The 25153-nt window shown below is 42.1% G+C and overlaps 1 protein-coding gene across 2 annotated transcripts in view; it reads right to left on the reverse strand.

The window, feature by feature from the left end:
* Positions 1-1453: 1453 nt before the first annotated feature.
* The window catches only part of NUBPL (NUBP iron-sulfur cluster assembly factor, mitochondrial), a 70565-nt gene continuing 46865 nt past the window's right edge, over positions 1454-25153 (reverse strand). For both annotated transcript variants that reach the window (XM_081889014.1, XM_081889015.1), the window contains exons 7-11: positions 20687-20780; positions 18645-18730; positions 9530-9650; positions 5373-5455; positions 1454-3242 (exon numbers count right to left, since the gene is read on the reverse strand). In XM_081889014.1, the coding sequence (XP_081745140.1) occupies positions 3180-3242; positions 5373-5455; positions 9530-9650; positions 18645-18730; positions 20687-20780 (447 nt within the window). In that variant the 3' untranslated portion in view covers positions 1454-3179. The remainder of the gene's footprint in view (positions 3243-5372; positions 5456-9529; positions 9651-18644; positions 18731-20686; positions 20781-25153) is intronic.

Here is a 25153-nt window from a genome sequence, read left to right on the forward strand (position 1 = left end):
CAACTGATAAAATGGATAACTTACAAGAAAAGAGCAACAAACAGTAAACAGTAGAACCGATGCGTTCTCATTATTTGATTTTTCAAAATTAACAGTGAAACATGTATGGATATTTTAAATGATATCTTGCTTCAAAAAATTGGAGACCACCTTTCATCACAACAAGTGATCACAGAGCAGGTTCCAAAAGTATGTAAAATACAATAAATCCATCCAACATATACCAGTGATTAAAAAGCAATTTAATCAATACCAGCAAGAGAATACTGAAATCAATTGGTGGGCAGTTGAAAAGGACTCTTCACACTGCTCAATCAAGTAGGAAGCTCCACCAGATGACCATGTCCTTCCACAAAAAACACGTCTAATATGATAGCTCATCCTCAGATACCTTCTCTATAAAGAGTGGTGTAAAATAGGGTTGTGTTCTCAACTCTTTGTGCGTATTCTTCTCCTTGTTGCTTTCATATGACTTCAATGAGACTGAAGACAGTGCGTAAATCCATTCGAGGAGCGACAGGGATCTGTTCAACCTGGCGTTTCTCCATGTGATGGCAAAATTAACCCCACCATGTGGGAATCTCTTGCAGACAACTGCAGTGTCTGGAGAAAATCAGGTTGTGTATCCATAGCGGCAACCAGAGAAGGAATGACCACTGAGTGAAGCACAGAAAGAAGAAACGCCATGCTACACATGCATCAGCTGCAACAGAACATGTCTCTCTCATATCCGTCTCTACAGCCACAGCTGGTGCTGTAACTCTCCAATGGTTTGTCTTCACCCCAGAAAGCATAATCTTCCATTGTCTCCTGAGACAGATGAATGCCAAACAACTCTTACTAGTGTATTCCAAACAGAAGTCCACATGGCAACAATAGCACTCATACATGCATGCACAGGCTACCTTGATCCTGTTATGGATAAAAGATGCAAGGATTTATAAATCAGTATTGCTGATTTATATTGTTACTAAATTGCCGAAATTCCTTCTTTCTTGTTTAAACACAACACATAAATTTGCAACACAAAAATAAAGAAATGTTTCATGGATGCTCTAAGGTAAAGGGTAAAGGTACCCCTGCCCGTACGGGCCAGTCTTGCCAGACTCTGGGGTTGTGCGCCCATCTCACTCAAGAGGCCAGGGGCCAGCGCTGTCCGAAGACACTTCCGGGTCACGTGGCCAGCGTGACATCGCTGCTCTGGCGAGCCAGAGCTGCACACGGAAACGCCGTTTACCTTCCCGCTAGAAAGCGGTCCCTATTTATCTACTTGCACCCGAGGGTGCTTTCGAACTGCTAGGTTGGCAGGCGCTGGGACCGAGCAGCGGGAGCGCACCCCGCCGCGGGGATTCGAACCGCCGACCTTTCGATCGGCAAGCCCTAGGCGCTGAGGCTTTAACCCACAGCGCCACCCGCGTCCCGCATGGGACGCTCTAGGAAACTTTTAATCATGGATGCTCTAGGAAACTTTTAATCATGGACTCAGTTTGCCAATGCTCAGTATAATAAACAAGAGAGAGAAGATGTGTGCCTTTGTCCTTCCAAGATGGAAACTTGAGAATGGTGCATCTGGATCCAGTCTCTCCAAAAGCCAATCAGTGCTATAAAAGTCATCGTAATCAAGCTCAGAATAAAGGAAGAATGGGAGGCACCTTGCCTCTACAATATGAACCACTAAATAACTTAGTGGTGCTGAGAGATGCACTCCTGGAATAAGGCCTCAGCACAATCTATCTCGCTTTCGCTCCCTTGGGAAGCCTGCTTTGGAAAGCCTTGATAGAAAGCTTATTTCCCATTACCTATAGTATTATTACTACGTTTTATCTCAGATCCTGTGAATTCATAGGGAGACTGTATTTATTTGAATAGTATATGCTGGAAAACAAAATGGCAGGAATTCAGTCTAAACTCTGAAAATCAGACAGCTACCCACATAACCTTTTCCAGTAAAATTTTAGGCCTAACATTTTGGACTAGCACAAGCTATCCCCAGATCTGCAAGGCAGGGGAAACAGATTTAGAGGGCATGCAGGGGGGTGAGAGCAGGGGAGGAGAATGTTCCACCACGAAGGATAAATTATTGTGCTGATGGAATGTTCACCTTAGTGCTATATTGAATGCAACTTGTTGTCTTGCTTATTCTGTGTATGATTCCATTGTACATTATCATTAGAACCTATACAACAGGAACAAATAGTAGCATGAACCAAAAAGATGTAGAATTGACTAGAGAGACACTAATACACCATTATGTACAAACATACTTTCAGTTTATGTAAGCCTAAATCCTAGATGCATTCATATTCAGTTCCCCCTCCCCCTGCTGTGACCGGCTCTATCAGCAAAAAATAATGATGCAAGACTTAAGGCAGTAGGAAATTCAGACAAAACCACGCAGTATGCACTGATAAAAAAGGGCAATTAGATCTTTTTGTTTATAGATTCAGGGCTATTATTTCCTAGCGGGAAAATATTCATATATGCAATCATCAGTAATTAATTTTTATCACTTGTTTCCTCCTTTGGCAACCTGATCTCAGATGCATCTAATTTTAATGAAGAGCTTGTTGCTGATTTTGGGGTTTATTCAGGCTCAACAAGACAAAGGAAATGGAGCAATTTCCCCAGACAATTACAATAAGAAAATTATCTTATGATCGAACATAAGCTGATAAGACAATGCATAAAAAAGCCAGTTCTTGGGATTCTTAGTTAATTGTTTGACTGCTTATAAGTGAATCTTGGCTAATGATAACTCTTCAAAGCTGAGCATAATTATCTTACATTTCTAGTATCTTCATCTTTAATTCAGACACATGACAGAGAGAAACAAACTGACCACACATGCAGTGGTGCATTCTGGTGTTTGTCAGTGTACCTGCACAAAGATGCTAAAATCACTTTAAATATCTCTTCCTCTTTAATACCAGGCCTACTGAATGATGCACTTAAAATCTTGAGTTCCAAATATGTGTTGGGTCTTTGGTGCTTTTTGCTGCTAAAGCATGATGAATGTTTGCTTCAAATGTTTGATATGACAATCACACTAAGTTGGTACTGATATTTAATTTTCCAAGACAAAATAAAAAATAAGGCATGTTCCATAATATATCATTTCTTCTGTCACATCCTACGCCACACTTCAAATGGTAGAGTCACAGAACCTCAAAAATATGGCTTTAAGTTGGAGAAACTGGCAGTCTTTTCACTATTTCAGCAGCAATCTTCAGATAGGCTTGGGCCTGTAAAAATATTTAAAAATGGCAATGTGTTTATCTCCTAGGTAAGAGTAAAACAGCATAAAATATTATATAAAACAGGCAACAAACTGGCTGTCTTCTGTCACGAGCAAACCAGCTCCCACCCCTTGGCTGAGCTGTTATGTAATGAAACGTTTAGACACTTTCTAATTGTAAGAGAAAAAATGCGTCACCAACAGAATGTTGACAAATAATGCAGCTTCTGTGCCATGAAATTTCGGTTCGCCGGATGGGATGGGGAGACCTTGCACTGGCAAGTACCCACTGAAACTCCTATATAGGATCATTAGCTATTGGGGGGGTATAATTTGTGAGTTTTTCATAAGGTATTTCCCTTCTTGTTGCATCCTTCATCAGCAGGCAAGAAACGATCAAAACCACAACAAACCTGGATTCCACTTTTCATAAACTTAACATGTACACATGCTGAACTTTTTCTCCTACTCATATTCTTCCTAATGGGCTATTTATCTGATTATAAAGCTGGACTGAACTGTTTGTGCCATCATTTCTAAGCAACACAAGACGGATTGAAGTGAAACAAGAGAATTTTAATGGAGGGAAATGGAAAGGAGAAATTTACAGTTCTCATTTATCATTCTGAACTGTCTTCATATTAATAAACTATGTTCTCAGTTTAGAGATTTTTCTGTTCTTTTCGGTTTGAGGTTTCTAAATGGGATTTTCTATAGCTCATCTTTCTGCAAAGAAAGGTGTGCGTTTTCCTTAGCAAAGGAAAAAGTTGACAGCTTAACATTAACAATTTCCTGACCCATCAATTGGAGGCCAAAGGCCTGCTCTGTAGTGCAAAGAGAAATAAAACAGCCAAGAAATGGCAGAAATGCTATCAAGGTGTAACTACAGATGAACAGAGGACTGCAAAAGACCTTGGGGCCTCAACTTCAAAAATAAGGCATGAACTTTATCTTGCTTTAAAGCTTTACAGATTTATAAAGAGAGGTTCCTCTTCCTGGCCACTTCCTAAACTATGATTTCTGAAGACTCTCCTGCACAAAAAGCACAAGGGACACATTCCAAAGGGACCATTCTGTGTGTGGGTAAGAAAAACCACATGCAGAGTCAAGACGTACATTGTAGTCTTCACCAATGCAGTTTCATGACCAATGATGCAACATATTTTAAAACTGAAAAGAAGCCAGCTATGCCAGTTGCAACAGTGAAACTACAAGGCATGGCAAGCTGCATGCCTGGGTCCCTTATGAGGATTGCACATGTATCTTTATCACCTAACACAGGAGGCAAACAGGTATCTCAGAGTTCCTAAGCACAGACAATATGACACAATAAATATCTTAATTTTCTATTTTAAAAGAATGCACGGGTAATATTATTTCCTTTATCATAAACTTGTGAAAAATAACAACATTTTAAATTTTTTTTTGCATCTTGTTGGCTTTGTTATTAGACATTAGGATAGGAAGGCAGTGAGCAAATTCTTTTTACCCCACTTTGGAACGTTTTGGGGGCATAAAATGGTAGCTGGACTGCACAGGGTGCTTATCATGTTACAAATATCTCCATTTTCTAATGGATATGTGCAGGTTTAATATTCCATTCATCATCAGATAGAACTGGGCCTTCGGCTATTCTATGAATAATTCTAATAATGTGAAAAGTGTTCTTTAAGGTCTATTTATTAAATCTTCTGAATTTTCCTTTTATTTCTTGGCACGGAAGGATCTTTCTGAGCACAATTCAAAGTGTTGGTGCTGACCTTTAAAGCCCTAAACGGCCTTGGCCCTGTATACCTGAATGAGTGTCTTCACCCCCATCATTCAGCCCGGACACTAAAATCCAGCACCAAGGGCCTTCTGGTGGTTCCTTCACTGCAAGGTTACAGGGAACCAGGCAGAAGACCTTCTCGGTAGTGGTGCCAGCCCAGTGGAATGCCCTCCCATCAGATGTCAAGGAAATAAGCAACTATCTGACTTTTAGAATACATCTGAAGGTAGCCCTATTTAGGGACATTTTTAATGTTTTATGTTTTATTGTGTTTTTAATATTCTGCTGGGAGCTGTGGCACATGCACTGTAATAAACAAAGCAAAAATGAACAAGACGAGATTTGTACGCAAACTACATTAAAACTCACCACGTCACTCTGCGGCTGTGAGACCACAATGGGCTTGCCAGCATCAGATGTTTCCCTTATGTGGACATGTAGAGGAATGTCACCTGTATGAAGACCATAAATTGACGTTTAAGCTCAATATTTTATACATGCCCTAAATTCAACTAGCACTGCTGTTACTCATATTTCAGCGCAGTAAGTAGCAACACTTGAATGAAAATCAGCTGAAATACATGCACTGCCAAAGTCATTCAAACTGTTTGTTAAAGAAACATTATTCATATTTTTTTATTTTACTGCTAGATAGAACCCTGCCTTACAGTCATCTACAGAAATGGAGAGTCTTTTCCCTTTTGGTCTGCTGCAATTACCCAATGGGAACAAAAATTCATAGACGATGACCTATTTAGGGTGACAAAAGAAAGCATGTCGGACTTCCATGCACCACTGGGCATTCTGTTTTCTTTCCAGTCTCCACTCTGGTCTGGAACCAAAAACTGGCTTTGAATTCATTTGTGCTGCAGTGCAGAATTCCATGGCCCTGCTATACCAAAACTCAAGCTAAAAGGCCAGCCGAATGCATGCAGTGCCTAGCGCTCACAGAACAGGTCCGCAGTAAAGTTTCCCAGCTTCCAGCTAGTACACGCACCACGTTATTCCTTCAGTACTGCAGTTCATTCCCTGCTGATTTCCACAACTGTAACATCCTAATCAATATTCAAATACAGGCTTAAATATTTAATTGCCAAAATGAAAGGAAGTGTTATTGTTATTAGGGAACCACTGATTTAATTAAGTGCTTGTTACATATTCAATTAATTTCCCTTCCAACAGTTAACAACTGCGTATTGTGCTTTTCTAATCAGCAGGGGACCGCCACGGAAATAAAGAAAAATGTCACAATAACACACAGGATGGTCCCATCCTTTAAAAACAAAAATCTCTTGTGGAAAATTAAACTTTTTCAGATTCCAACAATGACAATTATTACGCAACAGCTGAATATAAATCAAATCTATATATAAAATGGTAAGAATAGCTGTACAGAAAGCAATTTTAAGGGAGAAATCTGATGCTCCCTGCAAGGGTGACTGAGGAGCTATATGATGCTGTGGACTGCCCTTCTTACAGGTGCAGAGGCCCACGGGTAAAGAGACTTCCTTGGTACTGGGGCAGGAAGCTACACTGCCATTATTCTATAGCTGATGGTGCATTTGCCACAGCTAATGCAGCGTCCTAGGCCAGAGCCACAACTCTGCCATCCATGAGACAAAAGCCCCTGTTTGTCCCCTTGCTGTGATGAAAGGTTGGGCCTGGGGATCCAGCAGCTCAGTCCAAGTTCTCAAAAGCCAGTCACCCATGATTCTGCAGTGATTCCATCCCTTTCTCAAAAGTATTGGGTACCCTGTTTGTTACATTAAGTTTGTCACAAATATTGGGCTTGGGCCTTAAATGAAAACAAGTTAAGGTAACCTGTGAAGGATGACCAATATTGATACCTGATGTTTAAAATTTAGAAAACACACACTGCAGAAGCTGGATAAAATATTCTTGATGTTGAAAGTTCATTCCTACATATCTATAAATTGTTGTCTGTTGTTTTACACTTTTCCAGGGGTTACTAACCATTATTTGGCCAAAGGACCGCATTCATCCGTGGCTACGCCACTGAGGTGGGGGGCTTATCAGTCATCTCACATGCCCACTTGCACAGTCCTCTCCTCAACTTATATGTGTATATCGACTGAGGAGAAGGGGTTATTATCCTTTGCTTGCTTGTAAAAGGATCAAACTGATGATGGAGAAGATGCAATTTAGATCCTTATCAAGGTGCTGGGCTGGTGGAGAAATTTAAACCTCTCTGTCCCAATGCCATTCTTGCTTTATTTCTTTTTACCTTTTGCTACTGATGTCAAAATCAGTGGTCTTGGGGAGTCAGAAGCATTAGATTGGGGACCCCCCCATACACAAATCTCCTCTAGGGGATTGGGGGAACCCCAGAAGGTATTTACAGCGGGGAATCCTGTTGTGCAAGCAGAAACCAAGCCTTATGTGGAATGGTTGAGGGAGCTGGGTATATTTAGCCTGGAAAAGAGGAGACTGAGAGGAGATATGATAGCCACCTTCAAATATCTGAAGGGCTGTCACATAGGAGATGGAGCAAGCTTGTCTTCTCCTGCTCTGGAGGGTTTGACTTGAACCAATGGATTCAAGTTACAAGAAAGGAGATTCTGACTAAACATCAGGAAGAACTTTCTGACAGTAAGAGCTCTTCGACGGTGGAACAGTCTCCCTTGGGAGGTTGTGGACTCTCCTTCCTTGGAGGTTTTTAAACAGAGGTTGGATGGCCATCTGTCATGGATGCTTTAGTTGCGATTCCTGCATTGCAGGGGGTTGGACTAGATGACTCTTGAGGTCCATTCCAACTCTATAATTCAATGATTCAAAACCCTCGCACTGATGGAACATGCTGATCAGTGTTACTTTGGGTGCAATCGTGTTTCATGACTCTCTGGCGTATCTGATGCAGATAACTGTACACTAATTATGTGCTCCAATATATAGGTGCACGTCAGAAGGACCATGAATCAACTCTAATTGCAGGAAGTTTTGCCATGGGAGGCTTTTTACCAGTGGTCAGTACCAGTGACAGCTGAAACAAGATCCCAGACTCCAATCCTCATTACGCTTCCAGCAGACAGCCAAGCTAACCCAACTGTGTACTTTTAATTATGGATTTCCTTGCTCTGCTAGGTCTCTGTCAGCCCCTAATGCTTCTATGACAATTTTTTTTCTTATGAAGTTCACTTCCTGGTTCTAAATGGATAATCTGTATGAACTGATATAATTACAGCACGGTGTGAAAATATAAATCATTAGCAGGCACAATTATCTCATTTACCAGCTTAATTGAGGTATGCCACATTTTACATTTCATTACCAGCTTATACCTGAAACATTGCAGGCTTCAACACAGAAGAATGATTTTCATTGGGGACTGTTAATTATTTTCAGCGTGGAGGGCCAGATTCTCCTGGTCAAATTGCCCTCGTGGCTGCTCTGCTCAGCCATAACTGCGTTGCTATCCTATGAGCTGAGAGAGCTACAGTCTGAAGGGGCTCCAGAGCAGAGCAAGGTGTCGAAAGAAAGCACAAGGTGGGGGAAAGGGGCCATGGCAGGCAGAGCTACAGACCAGGGTTAAAGGCAGAGAGGGAGCTGTGAGGTGAGAGGAGTAAGTGGACAGAGGATATATGGGGAAAGGGGTGTTTGTGGTGGTAGGAGTTTTTGAGAAAGAAGCCAAGCTGTGGGAAGAAAAATGTGTAGCTCCTCTTGCTAATGACACACCTGAGGTTGAAATATGAAGGCTGCAGCCAGAGGATAAGGCAACAGAAGCTGTTGCATTTGCATCCTGACCATCAGAAAGCCATCAGAAACCACAAGATGGGCAGCAACAGGTAACGGCTTCAAATGGCAAAGTTCATCTAGGGAAGGTGCAACTTAGAGCCTTGATCGGACAATATGGTAGAATAAGGGCAGGTGAGGTTAAACCAACCCACTCTTACTTAAAGTTTGCCTGTAAATCTGTTGGTCTGACTAAATCTCTTTGTTGTGGACCCCCGCCCCTCAGTCCTATCTTCTTGCATCTATCACTCATCCTCAACTAGGGTGAGGGATATGGAGCCATATGAACTGTTCCCTACAAATCCAACCATGGGGAGCCACCCTCGCAAGAAACCTGGCTGGGGAAGGTCTGCTCCACCCCAGCTGAAGAACTTGGGAGACCTGCTTCTCATCCAGCTGATAAGCCATCTTCTTTCAGGAAACAGAAGATCACTACAACCTTCTTTCTCTCCCTTGCTCCCTCTTTTAAAGAGTCAGCTGCTTTCTGAACACAATTTCATCAGAAAAAAGGTTCCTATGATGTGGTACATGCAAGTCCAATCATATTAACACTGTACTTGGAAACATGTATGATGTGAATCAGTGGATGTGGAGGATGAAGGCCAAATAATTCATATTCTGCATTTCCTTCTATATAACACAGTAGTCCTGAACACACTGCAAGTAGTTGAGTGCCTGAAGTCCATTTATTTCAAAAGGATTAAACAGCAATCAAATAATTCTGGATTTAATTCTACTTCTTTCTTATTTAATACTTTCAATCACCACATTCTTACCTAAAACATCCAGACCAAGATCACAGGCTAGATTCCTCACACCATCAGTTCCAAAAATGTGGGTTTCGTGATTGCATTTTGGGCACCGGAAAAGGCTCATGTTTTGAACAAGCCCCAGGACCTTGCAAATAGAAAAACTCAGAAAGGTTAGAAAGAGGCTAAATAAAAAATAGAAAAGGTTAGTTTCTTCCAACTAGCCAACCTTACAGAAATAAATCCAGACACTTACCAATTACTCATAAAAGAAAAGCTGTGCCCCCACTCTAGACAGTAGGGAAATTATTCTCCTGTCTACATTTCACAATTTTGACATCATGAATAGGATAATGAAGCATGCTATAAAATATGTTGTGCAGGATTACTCTAACGAGCCCTGTCAGCAATGACTTCCACTTGTGAACCAGGGATTTCCTCCCCCTCCTCTCTCCCCAAACTCCCCATTCCACCCCCACTGGCTCGGGGGGGGGGGACTGGGGAAACACCCAGGGGTAGCACTGGTGCCATCTCTGGGGGACCTGGGTGCCTGGGCACCACCCACAAAATTTCCACTGGGGGTGCCCCACTGTCACGTCGCACACATGCGGGCTGCTTGGCTGCCACTGCTCAGTGCCTTACCTCTGCCGGCTCTCTGGCGCCACTGCAATGGCAGTGGTGGCAGAGCAATGCGCACACTGCTGGGCACCCACAATCTGGTGCCCAAATCAGTGCTTCTGGAGGGCTGTGTGCAGGGGGAGAAGAGACGGGATTGTTCCATTTGGCAGGCTGTTTATGTAGACAGAAGAACTGTCATAGCGCAACACGAAATTCCATCCATTACAATTGACTGACTGACCGAACCCAAAGGGTGCTCATCAATGGTTCCTCTTCATCCTGGAGAAGAGTGACTAGTGGGGTGCCACAGGGTTCTGTCTTGGGCCCGGTCTTATTCAACATCTTTATCAACGACTTGGATGATGGACTCAAGGGCATCCTGATCAAATTTGCAGGTTGACACCAAACTGGGAGGGGTGGCTAACACCCCAGAGGACAGGATCACACTTCAAAACGACCTTGACAGATTAGAGAACTGGGCCAAAACAAACAAGATGAATTTTAACAGGGAGAAATGTAAAGTATTGCACTTGGGCAAAAAAAATGAGAGACACAGATACAAGATGGGTGACACCTGGCTTGAGAGCAGTACATATGAAAAGGATCTAGGAGTCTTGGTTGACCACAAACTTGGCATGAGCCAACAGTGTGACGCGGCAGCTAAAAAAGCCAATGCAATTCTGGGCTGCATCAATAGGAGTATAGCATCTAGATCAAGGGAAGTAATAGTGCCACTGTATTCTGCTCTGGTCAGACCTCACCTGGAGTACTGTGTCCAGTTCTGGGCACCACAGTTCAAGAAGGACACTGACAAACTGGAACGTGTCCAGAGGAGGGCAACCAAAATGGTCAAAGGCCTGGAAACGATGCCTTATGAGGAACGGCTAAGGGAGCTGAGCAGGTTTAGCCTGGAGAAGAGGAGGTTTAGGGGTGATATGATAGCCATGTTCAAATATATAAAAGGATGTCACATAGAGGAGGGAGAAAGGTTGTTTTCTGCTGCTCCAGAGAAGCGGACACGAAGCAATGGATCCAAACTACAAGAAAGAAGATTCCACCTAAACATTAGGAAGAACTTCCTGACAGTAAGAGCTGTTCGACAGTGGAATTTGCTGCCAAGGAGTGTGGTAGAGTCTCCTTCTTTGGAGGTCTTTAAGCAGAGGCTTGACAACCATATGTCAGGAGTGCTCTGATGGTGTTTCCTGCTTGGCAGGAGGTTGGACTCGATGGCCCTTGTGGTCTCTTCCAACTCTATGATTCTATGAATCCATGATTCAATTATGTTTTTTTACCCACCATTCTCTGAGCAGTAAGAAGATCCCAGGCAGGATCAGTTACTTTGGGAAGATTATAGTTCTGATGAACAATTCACAGGTTGAGCAAGCAGAAAGAAAATCGGTAACCATCATCCATTTCAAATCACTGCCCACTCAAAAGGAGCAACTGCCATGGACCTTCTGGCGGTTCCCTCCCTGCAAGAAGCCCAGTTACAGGGAACCAGGCAGAGGGCCTTCTAGGTAGTGGCGCCCGCCCTGCGGAATGCCCTCCCATCAGATTTCAAAGAGATAAACAACTACCTAATGTTCAGAAGACATCTGAAGGTAGCCCTGTTTAGGGAAGTTTTTAATGACTGATGTTTTAATGTATTTTAATCTCTGTTGGAAGCCACCCAGAGTGGCTGGGGAAACCCAGCCAGAAGGGTGGGGTACAAATAATAAATTATTATTATTATTATTATTATTATTATTATTATTATTATTATTATTATTATTGCTTCAAGCTCTGGCGAGTCAGAGCTACTTTTTCTGAAATTCAAAACTGCCAACTTTGTAAGTCTCTCAGCTCCCTCATGCCAAGCAAATGAGCTTAAAACCTCTGCAAAAAATGGTGTGAGCTGAACAAACAGTGCAATTCTAAGCATGTACACTCAGAAGTACATCCCACTTTGTGCAATGAGACTTATTCTCAAGTAGGTATGTTGAGAGCAACAGGCTAAATAAATAAGGCGATCTGCTGCCTTGACTGACAATTGAATGTGAACTCATTGTTAGTAGCCAAATTATTCCAAAGCTAAAGGAAAACAGTGAACATTCTCTGTAATATTATCTATGCCCTTAAAGCATCAGTTTCATTGGACCAGTTACAAGGGGAGATGGGGAGAAGGGAGGAAAGAACTATGATTTTCTATTCACTCTAAAGAAGAGAAACATATTTAAAAATCAAACTACAGAAATAATGACATCTGGCATGATGTGACAAATTACTGAAGGAAAATCTAATGCACTTATATTAGATGTCGCTTTAAAAGCTAAATGAACTGAGTTAACTTAGAAAACCTGTCAGGAAAGTTAGCAAGGCTGTATGTAACATCAATTCTTTCTTTTTTAACGAGGACAGGGGGGGAGACTAATTATATTTTATTCATCACTCAAACCACATTCTGCACACTAGAGTTTCTCTCCCCTTTGCCCAAGCCTAGAAAAACATTAGAATCGCCTCTCTTACTTGCGGTATTAAGCCTATTTATTATCAACAGATTTGAACTCAGTGTTTCAAATTATATTTCTGAGGCTAACTTAAGAGTTTGGTGTAATATAAACCTAGCACATGTGTGCTATGCTTGCTAAATTCAAATACAGCCGTGCCTCGGAAGTTGAACAGAACCCGTTCCGGATGTCCGTTCAACTTCCGAAACATTTGGAAACCAAAGAATGGCTTCTGATTGGAAGCCGTGGAAGCCCCGTCAGACGTTCGGCTTCCAAAAGAACATTCAAAGACCGGAACACTCACTTCCGGTTTTTGATTGTTCGGGACTGCCAAGATCATTCAACTCCCAAGGCATTCGGGAGCCGAGATATGACTGTATGAGGAATCCCCAAAAGTACATATGGCAATGAACCCCCTCCCAAAAGAAAACTCACCAAGCCCAATTATGGATACTTATTAAACTGGGTTGATTTTTGCATAAAGGACATTTGGATGTGCATACTATTCAGGGGGTGCGCAGACGTAATACTGGAAGTTCACTAGGACAGAAGCCAGAATTCAAAAGAACTTACTGAAAGGCAATCTAGGGGTGCACATATGTATCTCTCATCTTCTGGAATGTTGCCTTTTGCAAACACTCATAAACCACAGGGTGGTGTCTAAGATCAAAAGTTGGGAATTCCCAGAGTGGTAATGGCTGGAGGAAGCAATACTGTCACTCAGTGGGTTCACGGAGGGATAAAATTCTGGGTAACACCAACAGAGCATCAAAGCCTGGAAGTAGCAGCCATTTTGTAGTGTTAAGTAAAAGCCTAAGAGTTGAGGTGAAACTAACAATGGATTGGAAACAACACAGCAATTTCATCTCTACAGCGAAGGGGCTTCTGGGCCTGGCTATAAGATGAGAGGAGGAAGCTGACCTTTGTCACCACTGTTTTCTATAGCTTCTGCCTCTCCCTGTACCAATTCAGTGTGTCTTAGCGCATAACAATTGAGGAAAAAGTACAACAAATATTATGTCTCTTCTCCTCTCATATCTAATAGTAATACTTGGAGGCACAGCATAAATATTTAAAACACATACAGCCAAACTGTAAAACAAATGCAGACAAAATAACTGATTTTGGTATGCAGCACAAGATTAGGGCTGCAATTCTATGCGGCAGTATGCATGAGCTGGGAAGAAGTGTGTGCATATCCAGAGGTGTTTTTGACAGTTTATGTTGCACTGGGCTGAATGAGCAAGCCACTTTTCCATTGAAACCTAGCGTTCACATTCAAGGCAATTGGCTGCCATAAAAACTGTCAAACACACCTCTGTCCATACAGACACTCACCTCCCCTGCCAGCATATAGGTTGACTACGGCTGCAGTCTGCGGTCGCAATTATGAGCATGGTTTGGCTCTTGTAATACAGCTATGAACCAGGCTCATTTGATCTTAATTTCTATGGTCTGGCCAACAGCCATTTTTAAAGAGGCCCTAATTAGAAGTCAACACAGCAGTCTGTTCTTTTGTATAGTCTGTGTCTGTCACATATACAGCAGAACATCCCTCCTCCCTATTTCCATCTGGCACTCAGTCAGCCCTAACCATCCCGTAAATGCTCTAGATCATGGTTTGCCAACCTTTGTGGGCCCCATGGGCACATTTGAAAACCATATGGGCACAACATGCCTGCCACAAAGCTCCCCTCCCCAGCTGTAAACCCATCCACCCTGAAATCACCCCTGCACCATGATTATGGTGAAAGAAGTATTCTGTTGACAATAGAATGTTTACTTCAAATATAATTTCACCAGGAAGATGGGACCCAAGGGCATCAGGACCTGCGTTCATGGAAGACAATCTTACTTGGCCATGAATGATCACCAAGAGAGAGAGAGAGCTACACTTCAGATATCCTGTCTGAATATCATAATTGCAGGAAATCAGCTCAGAAGTACTAAGAAGCTGAGTAGTTGTGGAACAATCTTCTTGCCTTTAGGAGCAGCTATGAAACCCATCTGTTTAGGAAGTCTTCTGTGAGCTGAAGGTGTCTTGATGACTGCTGCTGTATTCCCCCCCCCCAATGTTTACTTTTTATCTCTGAAATATTGTGTGAGTTGCCTTGAGCACAGGAGAGGTGGAAAAGAACTATTTCAAATAACCCAGCCCTGAAAAATTATCTGTAAGTTTTGCCCAGCTACTTGTTTAGGCAGGCTTTTCAGTTATTAGGCCGTTTGATGAGCTTTGAGCATGCAGCATGTTCCAAGCAATGCCAGGGGCAGTCCGGAGAAACATGCTAGCTCTGCCCACCTCCAATTGTCGTTCCTGTCACCCACAATTCACAGAGGGTGACTGTGCAAAGCAGGGAGCTGCCTGTATCTGTGAAGGCACCCCAAACGCAACAGAATCTTAGAAAATCAGGGTTCCAAAATGTGCAGAGCGCCTCCACAGATATAGAAGGCTCACTGCTTCACGCAGACATCTTCCTTGCACAAGTTGAGGGCAATGGGGGGGAATGGGGAGGAGCAAACTAGTATGCTCATCCCCACTGCCCACCTCATGCATTGGAGAATTGAAGCTGAAGGGAGCTTATTTGACCAAATTTTCACCTGTGGTATTAAAGTGCGGTGTTTTGGTTTTGCCATCATATGAGGTTCAGGCAGAGCATACAGTGTCATACCAAACACAGATAGGAAGTACAGTTGCAACGTATCATATACACAAGGGTTTGTTCCACGGGTTGCATGTATAACCAAAATTACTTTTTCCTTGGTTAGCAGGTGGGAGCTTGCCTTGTGTCTCCACTGCCTTCCCTCTCCCCAACCAGCAGAAGGGAGGAGGAGGAGGCAGGCAGGCAGGCAGGCAGAGGATGACGAAAGCAGAAGGGAGGGAGCAGAGGGAGACAGAGGCAGAAGAAAAGGGCTGGAATGGATCTGAAATGGAGCTGGTTATGTATATATGCTGCTGAAGCAAGCATAAGATGCAACTCAACTGCATCAAAGATAATATTATACTGATGCTAAATATCAAATGCCCAATGAGATATTTCAGCTCTGATTCCATATCAGATACTTAGTACATTCTCAGTATAAGCTACTCCAGTTTCAAGAGAAGTCAAGTGAACTCCTTGGGCATAGCTCTAATTGAACCAGCACCACAGTTGCCAGAGTTTAATTTTAAAAAAGAGGAAACTATTTACAGAGATGGTTGATACTATTCTTAATTAAGCCTAAGGGTACATCATGTGAAGAATAGTTCTTAACGGTAGGCAATAGTGTGGGTTATCTATATTTTGTCATTAGGGCTGTGCCAAACATAGGTAAAAATGTTCTTTTCAAGACCACCCCAATTCCCACCCACCCCAAATTCCTTGTTATGATCTGCTCAATCTGCTGCTACTTCCAACTCCTTCTTCTTCCTGGAAGGCCAGTGGTAGGAGCTGCCAAAGTGGGCGCTGCCAACCCAAACTCACTGCCATTTGCACCCAGACACTTGTACTCTTGCCACACAAAGGCCACCAACCCATTGTCCCTTTCCCGCTGGAGAGCTCTAATGGTACGGTTATGGTGGGTTTAAAGAAAGCCCTTTAAAGTCCCCCCATGCTCTCTGATAGGTTTAGGAAGGAAAAAACCAACTCCATGGCCAACACTCCCTGAGCGGGGGGGGGGGGGGCGACCTAAAAAGTGTTCCTTCCGGCCTAGTGCTACTCATCCCACGCCTCCGCCCTCCTCACTTGTGGCAAACTGGAGCAGAACAAGGTACCTTGGTTCCTTTTTGCATTGCCACCATAACAAGACTGAGCATTCCAGAAGCAGGTAGGAACACTCCAATCTGCTCCGATGTTCCCTGGGGTGGCAGTTGTTCTGTGCAGGTTTTCCCACTGCCAGTACACTGGATCTGGTGGGAAAGATCTGGCTCAGGGCTACAGGTCTGCCACTCCTATAGAATACAGCGCCATGGCACTATACAGCTATATTTGGATCTTTGATGCTATCATAGAAGGCAAACATTGTAAGAATGAGGGCAATACTTCCTGTGCCAGCAAACGTGTTTGAACCCTTTCATATAAAATTCTGGAGGTCACCAGGGGTGTGGATAAAGTTTTTTGACACTGCTAAACATATCCACAGAAAGGCAGTGCACTTCAGCTCTGTCCTATTTATAATTTGTTTATCTGTCTTGAAACGCTTTCATCTTTAAATGAAACAGGTCTACAAAACAAAAAAACACCCAGCAGTGTGGAAATGGCTGAAACTGACTTGTTATATAGTATGTATACCAGTGATGTCCCGATAACTTTCAGCCCGTGCTATTTTATAATGAGACTTTTGTTCTGTTCTCAGGAACATCCTGCCCCAGATACCAAATTCTATGAGTAATTCTGTAAGGAACTGCAGAAGATAAACAGCCTTTTTATGGGTTTTTGTCTAAGCTGCATCTTGATTAAGTACTAGCTGTACAAGTATAACACACTGTGAAATAACACATACCTTCTTTGATTTATTATTTACTTCTCCATATTTCATTGTGCTTTAAAGTATTACCATGTTTAACCATTAGCTTCATACTTAACCATCAGTGCTTCTTCCAATGAATATTACTGTCTCTCATATTTTCTTATGTTTCAAATCAAAAGATGGGTTTGGTGGCAGTAAGTGGAGAAACATGTGATAGAAACCCTCACCAACTCTGAAGACCAGAGACTATATCTGAGAATGGTGTCTCTCAAAAAAATATTTTCCCCTACCCATCTTTGCTGTCCTCCCCCATTGTCTGGGGTGGGGGGAAGCTTTTGATTTGTTTGCTTATGAAGCACTGTAAAGTAACAATGTCGCTCTCAAGATCTGCATCAACTAGGACGCTTTACAGTCCTTCATTTTCAACTCCCCTTATTTGTTGCACAATGGCTTCTGGCAGGTCTTGGAAGTGCCAGACCTAAGAGGTCCATGAGTTTGTATTCATCCTTTTTAGCCATGCAGCTAAAAGTTTAAATACTCTGTATGGGAAAACTCATTCCTTCAAACTTCTCAAACATACCTAAATAAGGGAAAACTGCACGTGTGTTATGTAGGAGTATAGTTGGCAACTTTCAGGTTAATTTGTACTGTAGTATATTTAGGATTACAAAAACTGTGTTTTAGTATAGCAAAGCAGTACACCCACAATTCACTTCTGAAATAATTTTGCTATCACCCTCAGAGCTCATCTGTTATTTATAGCATACGGGGGGAAGAAGCATAGTTTCTTCCCCCAAAAAAGTATCAACAACTAGAACCTTCTGTACTATTAAGATATTATTATCTAAATGGCCACTACAGTGGTACCTCGGGTTAAGAACTTAATTCGTTCTGGAGGTCCGTTCTTAACCTGAAACTGTTCTTAACCTGAGGTACCACTTTAGCTATAATGGGGCCTCCTGCTGCCGCCACACGATTTCTGTTCTCATCCTGAAGTAAAGTTCTTAACCCGAGGTGCTGTTTCTGAGTTAGCGGAGTCTGTAACCTAAAGCGCCTGTAACCTAAAGTGTCTGTAACCCAAGGTACCACTGTATTGTTCAAATGGCTTTCTGGGGGCGAGTCAAAAACCTGCTCTACAGATTAATCACAAATGGTCAGACACCATGCATCTAGTACCAATTGCTTTACAAAGGCAGAACAATTAGCCTTGTGGGTTTCCTTCAACTTTGAAGAAAGTTGATTTTACTTATAAGCAAAATTGTAAGTTTCTTCGGTATATTTATACTGAAATCAGACCACCCACCCACTGCAGCTGGCAGTTTTTCCCAGACCCACGAGGGATCAAACTGGATACCTTTGGCATGCAAACCATGCACTCTACCCACTAAGCCCCAGGTCTTCCCTTAAGACTGAATTGCAGGCAAAAAAAAAAAAAATCACCATCCCTTGGTTACAAGTTGACAGGGCCTCCAGGGACCAGATGGGAAAAAAATGCGTTGGTAACCAGTCTGGCCCCCTGGATCACATATGCCCCTCTTAAAACATTCCCATTATTTAGAGGGATCAAACAACTTGCATTTGTAAAGGCTCACCGGCACATTCACTTTTTTGAACATCTCCGTTCCTTTGCGTGCATCCAGTAAAGCGATATCCTGAGGAGTGGACACCATCACAGCCCCTAGGGAAAGGAAACGTATGCCATTGTTATAGCCAATATTGTCAAGAATGCTAGTATTGAGCTTAATTAGGCTGTTTCGTTCCACAGAACACTGCCATGCGCAAGCACATATCGAACTCTATTAAAGATTAATGGTGGCTTTGCTTGAGCAGAAAGTTCATGCAAATTGGGGAACCAGATATTCTGCAGCTCTCTATGTCATTTCCCCTCCTGATCAAAGGCGTCTCCCAACCCTTTGGAAGTTTTCATGGGTGGGAGGGAATCAGTGAAAATATGGTGCCTCAACTTACGCAAGTGAAAGCACTTTCTACTATGGCAAAGCAGCCACTGAAAACAATGCCTTGAAATTACGACTTTGCCTCCATTAACTCAATTGCTTTCTTTTCACATGGTTAGTACTGTAGTTAAAGTCCACAAGTTACTACAGGCATTTCAGGCAACTTCCAATTCTGGAACCTGCCTACACCTAACCAAACATATAAAAACCCACCATTATAGTTGAGATAAACATGATTTCCTACTTAGCAATTACTCCTTCCCTCCCACTCCCTAACAGTTCCCAACACATTTATTCATTCATTCATAGTAAAATATTCATAAATCAAATATGTGACAATCTCATTGAGGAACAGGATTCAAATTCTTTCCCCTTAAGCAGTATTGCCTCTGCAGGATTAATAGGACTGATAAGTATGAAATTATTTTGATCATTAAAATCAGCAAATGCGACTGAAATTCACTTGAGAAACAGCTCTGCTTAAGCAGAATGTATAATTTTTACCTAATCACTTTTCAGAGATGAACTACTTTAAGGATGATTGAATGAACAAGACGTTGCCTGGATTATGCTTCTTTTGACATGTACTGACGCTGGCTCACATTTTCTCAACAATCTTGTATGTAGAAATTCATTGCTCTGCCTTCAACATTATTCAATAAAAACCAACTTATGGCTAGTGTTATTTATACAGCCCTCCGCCAATAGCAAAAAGCCAGTTTACTGAAAACAGTTCGATTCTTCTAAGGCAAACAGAAAGAGACATCTAAGCCTACTTTAAAAGCTCTGCAATGCAGGATTCCTTCTGGCTATATCTAAATTGCCTTTTTGCAAACCAAGCCAGGCAGCTTCTGGTGTGAAGTGGTCTCTCCACAATAGTCTAGAGTATAATCAGTAATTTATCTTAATTCTTCTTCTTTTTTATAGTAATTATATACATGTTTTTCAACAAGATGTATAGGGAGTTGGGGGCCTTGGCAGGCTGAGCATGCTAGGTTGTGCATGGCTGCTACTTGGGGACCACAGATATATCTCATACTGAACACCTAGCTGCTACCCAGTGTTTGTATATGAATTGGAAACATTTACTGTTGTTTGCCAATTCACTTCAAAGCATTGTTTCCAACTCCACTTCACCAGGTGATTGCAAAACATGGTTCTTCACTTCGGACATCATTATTTGCAAAACTTTTATCACCCCCTTCATCACTGAGCAAATCTCAGACCAGGCCACAACAATAAAATACAACCTGTATGTTCAATATTTGCTACTCAAGATCCCTTTTCCCCATCACTCCTCCCACCCTCAAATCAAACTGCTCTTTAAATTCCAGAGCCAAAATAATTTAAGATTTAAAGAGAAAATAGGAGACGTTTAATGTATGGCTAATTTTTCAGCTCATGGGAGTTAAGACCTTTTCTGATGGAGGAAGGTGGGCAGGCATTCTGAAAGGACAACACAGAGGGATGAGACAAACTGTGAAATGGCTTCACCACTCTGCATCCCTTTAGACGCCACCTAAAGTTAAGAAATTGTTACTGCCATTCAAAAAGCATCTTGGCGCTTTTCATCCTTAATCACAACTAAGGCTGCAAGGAATATACCCCACTGAATTCCACAGCACTTACTCCTGAGTAGGCACAGCTAGGCTTGCACTGTAAGTCCATAAAAAAGATACCTGCAATTGGGATATTCTGTGAGATTGACAGTTGTACATCTCCTGTCCCAGGTGGCATGTCAATTACTAGATAATCCAGCTGGTGCCAGTCAACCTAGAAAAGGCCCCGGATGAAGCAGGAAAGAATGAATTTTAAATGTATGGGTCAAACATACTATAGTCTAGCAGGTCTCTTAGCACCAGCACCACAGACCAAGGATCACCTGCTTATATTACATATACTGTATATATAAATATAAAGCCCTGTGCAGATCACAGGGCAAGGGTTCAGAATCACTGGTCTGGGGGTGAGGTGGGGAGATACTCTTGGCTTCAAAGCTCCATCAGATGCTACCATTGACATAAAAGCCTAACAGGTTAATACAAGATCATTCTAGCACTCTTGTTTCAAGCCAGTTGCCGCCTGTGCCAGTAGAAACCTTCCTCAGTAGTCGTGAGGTGCCTGCCCAACCACTGAGGGCAGATTAGCACAGAGACCCAAGCAACTGAATATTTATCAATTTAAAATGCATATCAGAGAAATGAGTCAGGTGCACAAAGTAACCAACATGGTTTAATCTAGATTAATTCCTTGTGAAAGAACATTATGCCCATTTTATTAGCTTCCTGGAGTTCAAAGTGGTGGGGGACTGTCCTTAAAAAGTGTGACCTTTCGAAAGTTGACTGCCTGTTGTCTAAAACCTGCAATTCGTTGTTCATTTATTTCAGACCAGTCCATGCTTAATTACAAAGAGACATACATCATTTTATTTGTATGCCGCCTTTCCATCGTTAAAACCGCGGTCAAGACGGCTCACAGCGTGGAAAAAAAATACGTAATCGCAAACATAACAAAAGTAGCAATAAGTAATAAATAAAACAAAATTACAACAAAACTGAACAATTTTCATATAAATCTTAAAATCTAAAATAAAGATGCAAAAATTAGTATCAGTAATAGCAACAACACCCCCCACCCCAGACAACAAAAACCCCTAAACAATACCCCAGCCCAAGAGTCCATTCAGCAGCCTCAGCTTTTGTAACTGGAGTCAATCAGGGCCCCGCCCTCTCAGCCAGGTGGGAAAAGGCCTGCAAGGCAGGGAGCAGGTCTTCCAGTACTCAAGAGCCAAAACACGATAGTACACTCTAAGCCTCATTCTGTGTTTGGGTGAAATGAGTAATGAATTAGCTAGAAACAGAAGCATACAGCAGAAGAGGCACAGGTAATGCAAAGCTGTGTCTGCAAGAGTAGCACCGGTGTGCTCCCGGTGGTTCCTTTGTTGAGGTGGCCTGAATTTGGTGCTTTACTCTATTCCACTGCTTTCAGCAGGGAGTAAACACACGCAAGAGCTCAATTGCTTGAGTGTATCCCATCCCTTCTGAAAGCAGCACAACAAGATACACACAGGTCCCACTTACTGAGCACAATGTACTCCCTGGAGATGGTTCATTAGGTGACTGTTCATGTAACTAATCCACAATTTCCACTGATTCCTATGGGAACATTTCAAATCCAGTCATACCTTGGAAGTCAAACGGAATCCATTCCGGAAGTCCGTTTGACTTCCAAAACGTTCAGAAACCAAAGTGCGGCTTCTGATTGGTTGCAGGAAGCTCCTGCAGCCAATCAGAAGCTGCAGAAGCCCTGTCAGGCGTTCAGCTTCCAAAAATAGTTCGCAAACCAGAACACTCACTTCCGGGGTTGTGGTGTTCAGGAGCCAAAACGTTTGACTTGCAAGGCGTTTGAGATCCAAGGTACAATTGTACATCATTTCTCCTATCCCCCCCCCCCCCACTTCCATGGTTTCTTCCTGAAATGGCTGTAGCCAACCAGCAGAGCAGAAACAAGTAAGGAAGTAAGGATGTGGGCAAACTCTGGGTGTGGTGCGTTTTTTATATAAATTTTTAAAGTAAATTTTTATTTATACCCTGCCCTTCCCGGTTCAGAAAACCGGGCTCAGAGTGGCTAACAACAAATTTAAAACACTTAATTGATGCAACAAAAAACAGCATAAAATACAGTATAAAATGTGAATAACAATAAATTCAGAATTCAAAAATCAATTTAAGGGGGAAATCCATCCAATAAACATTAGATGATCACCAGGGCTAGCTGGTTAAGTTAGTCCTATTTGGGCCAGCGGGGAGATCAGGGGAGAATTAGCTGTGGGATCCCAGAGCGGGTAATCCTCATAAAAAGGAGAGGGGGAGGGTATGTTTGGATAACTGATTCTTTCGCGTAAGGAGAAAGAGGGTAGCAGGATCTGCGTGTTATACACCATATTCAAATAGCACCAAACTCTCAAAGCTTAGTGTGCACTCACAATTGTTCCTCTGCAACCCAGTCTGTGTCTTTCCTGCTTTGGGTAATGGAGAGGTGAGTGTGGCTTCCCTGAAATGGCCTCGTGGGCCAAATGGAGAAGCCTTTCAGGCCTCATTAGGCCCATAGGCCAGAAGTGGCTAAAAAAAAAGTGTTGTCAAAAGGGTAATGACGTCAGACATATTGAACGGATTGTACAAGAGTGGAGTCAATGAAATGAGCAACACCACTCCAGGTAAAATGTCTTTTTCAGTGAATATGAACAGAATGAGGAATTATGAAGAAAGAGTATTAAGAGGGTTACAGTGTATATTTCATAATCCAGCATTATTCAGTGCTTTGTATGGTTTTCAAAAGTGACTGACTCACATTTATAGAAATTTTTTGAGACTATATGAATTGACCTTACTTATATAATCTATCGCTGAGTGATATTGCAAAGCTATTTATGTTTGGAGAAGCTGATATCAACTTCTTTTTTTAAAAAGCTCTACTTTTTAAAAAAGAACAAAGTCAAAGAAAGCTAGTAAAAAGCTACATAAAAGTCAAATGTGCTTTTTGGCAGTAGATTAGGTCTGTATGTGCTGAAAGATTTGAGAGAGATGGTGCACAATGCACAACGAAAAAGCTAGCCAAGTACCCAAGAACACTTTTCAGTATAAAATGGTGCTTAATATGACCAGCTTTTCTTATTCAAGTATTTATTATATTTTTAGCCCATGCTTCCACAAAGGAGCAGAATATTGAAACTATTTTCCATTTCTTTATCTTCACAATGACTCCTGTCAGTCATTAAGAGAGGGGCAGCCTACCAAGACTACCCACTGGACTTCACGACTTTAAATAGGGTGAATCTGCTGTTTTGTATATTTGTTTTGTTTACTGCATTTATATACTGCCTTTCATCCAAGGATCAGCAGTCCTGAAAGACCTACACTGGCTCCCAGTACGTTTCCGAGCACAATTCAAAGTGTTGGTGCTGACCTTTAAAGCCCTAAACGGTCTCGGCCCAGTATACCTAAAAGAGCATCTCCAGCTCCATCGTTCTGCCCGGACACTGAGGTCCAGCTCCAAGGGCCTTCTGGTGGTTCCCTCACTGCGAGAAGTGAAGCTACAGGGAATCAGGCAGAGGGCCTTCTCGGTAGTGGCACCTGCCCTGTGGAATGCCCTCCCATCAGATGTCAAGAAAATAAACAACTATCTGACTTTTAGAAGACATCTGAAGACAGTCCTGTTTAGGGAAGTTTTTAATGTTTGATGTTTTATTCTGTTTTAATATTCTGTTGGGAGCCGCCCAGAGTGGCTGGGGAAACCCAGACAGATGGGCGGGGTATAAATAAATTATTATTATTATTATTATTATTATTATTATTATTAGGCAGTTTACAGTATAAAAATGCAAAAAAACACAACATACTAACGAATGATAAGAAAATGTCTTTTGCTTATGAAACAGTAATCCTTATTTAGCCACAGGTGTTCCTTCTGTATTGCTACCTGATGGAATTCAATAGCCTTCTTCTCCACACATTGAACTAACAAGCCTTGCCCCCAAACTACATGCATTTACTAATCTACTGGGGACTCCACCCTTTGCAGTGATCACAGTATGACCCGTTGCCCTTTACATGGGGGGAACTAGAGTACCTATCAATTTTCTACCTAAATCCATTATCTTTTCTTCTTGAGAAGATTTATTTGTGCCAACGGTATGTTTTAAGAACAGTGTGGCATATCTTCCCACCCCCAACTTGAAAATGGGGATGTAGAGATTTATGTGGAGAGCTTAAGTACTGTAGAGTACTGATCCAGCAGGTAAAAATCAAGAGCTTTTAATTCTAACATATTAATAATGCCTGGAGTGATTGAAAGAGATAAGATACAAATTTATCCCGTGAACTCAAGGGAAAAGCACTGAATCTCTTTTCTAGCAAGCAGGCACAGGAGTTCTGAAACTTCAAGTATTCCAAGACTGCATAACTAGATATGGATGAAAAAGACATTAGGCAGGAAAAGACAGTATTAGTAACTGAGCAATGTCTTTTTGAGGGTATTTTTCACTAGATAGTTTTATTCTAACTTTCTTAAAACACAGTAAAAAGCCATTGAATACTGTGCTGGAGAAAAGCAGGAAAGAAAAGCAATGTCCCACCCAGTGCTGGATT

The sequence above is a fragment of the Podarcis melisellensis genome (assembly GCF_964234715.1).
Source record: "Podarcis melisellensis genome assembly, chromosome: 1".
In the NCBI taxonomy this organism is placed as follows: Eukaryota; Metazoa; Chordata; class Lepidosauria; order Squamata; family Lacertidae; genus Podarcis; species Podarcis melisellensis.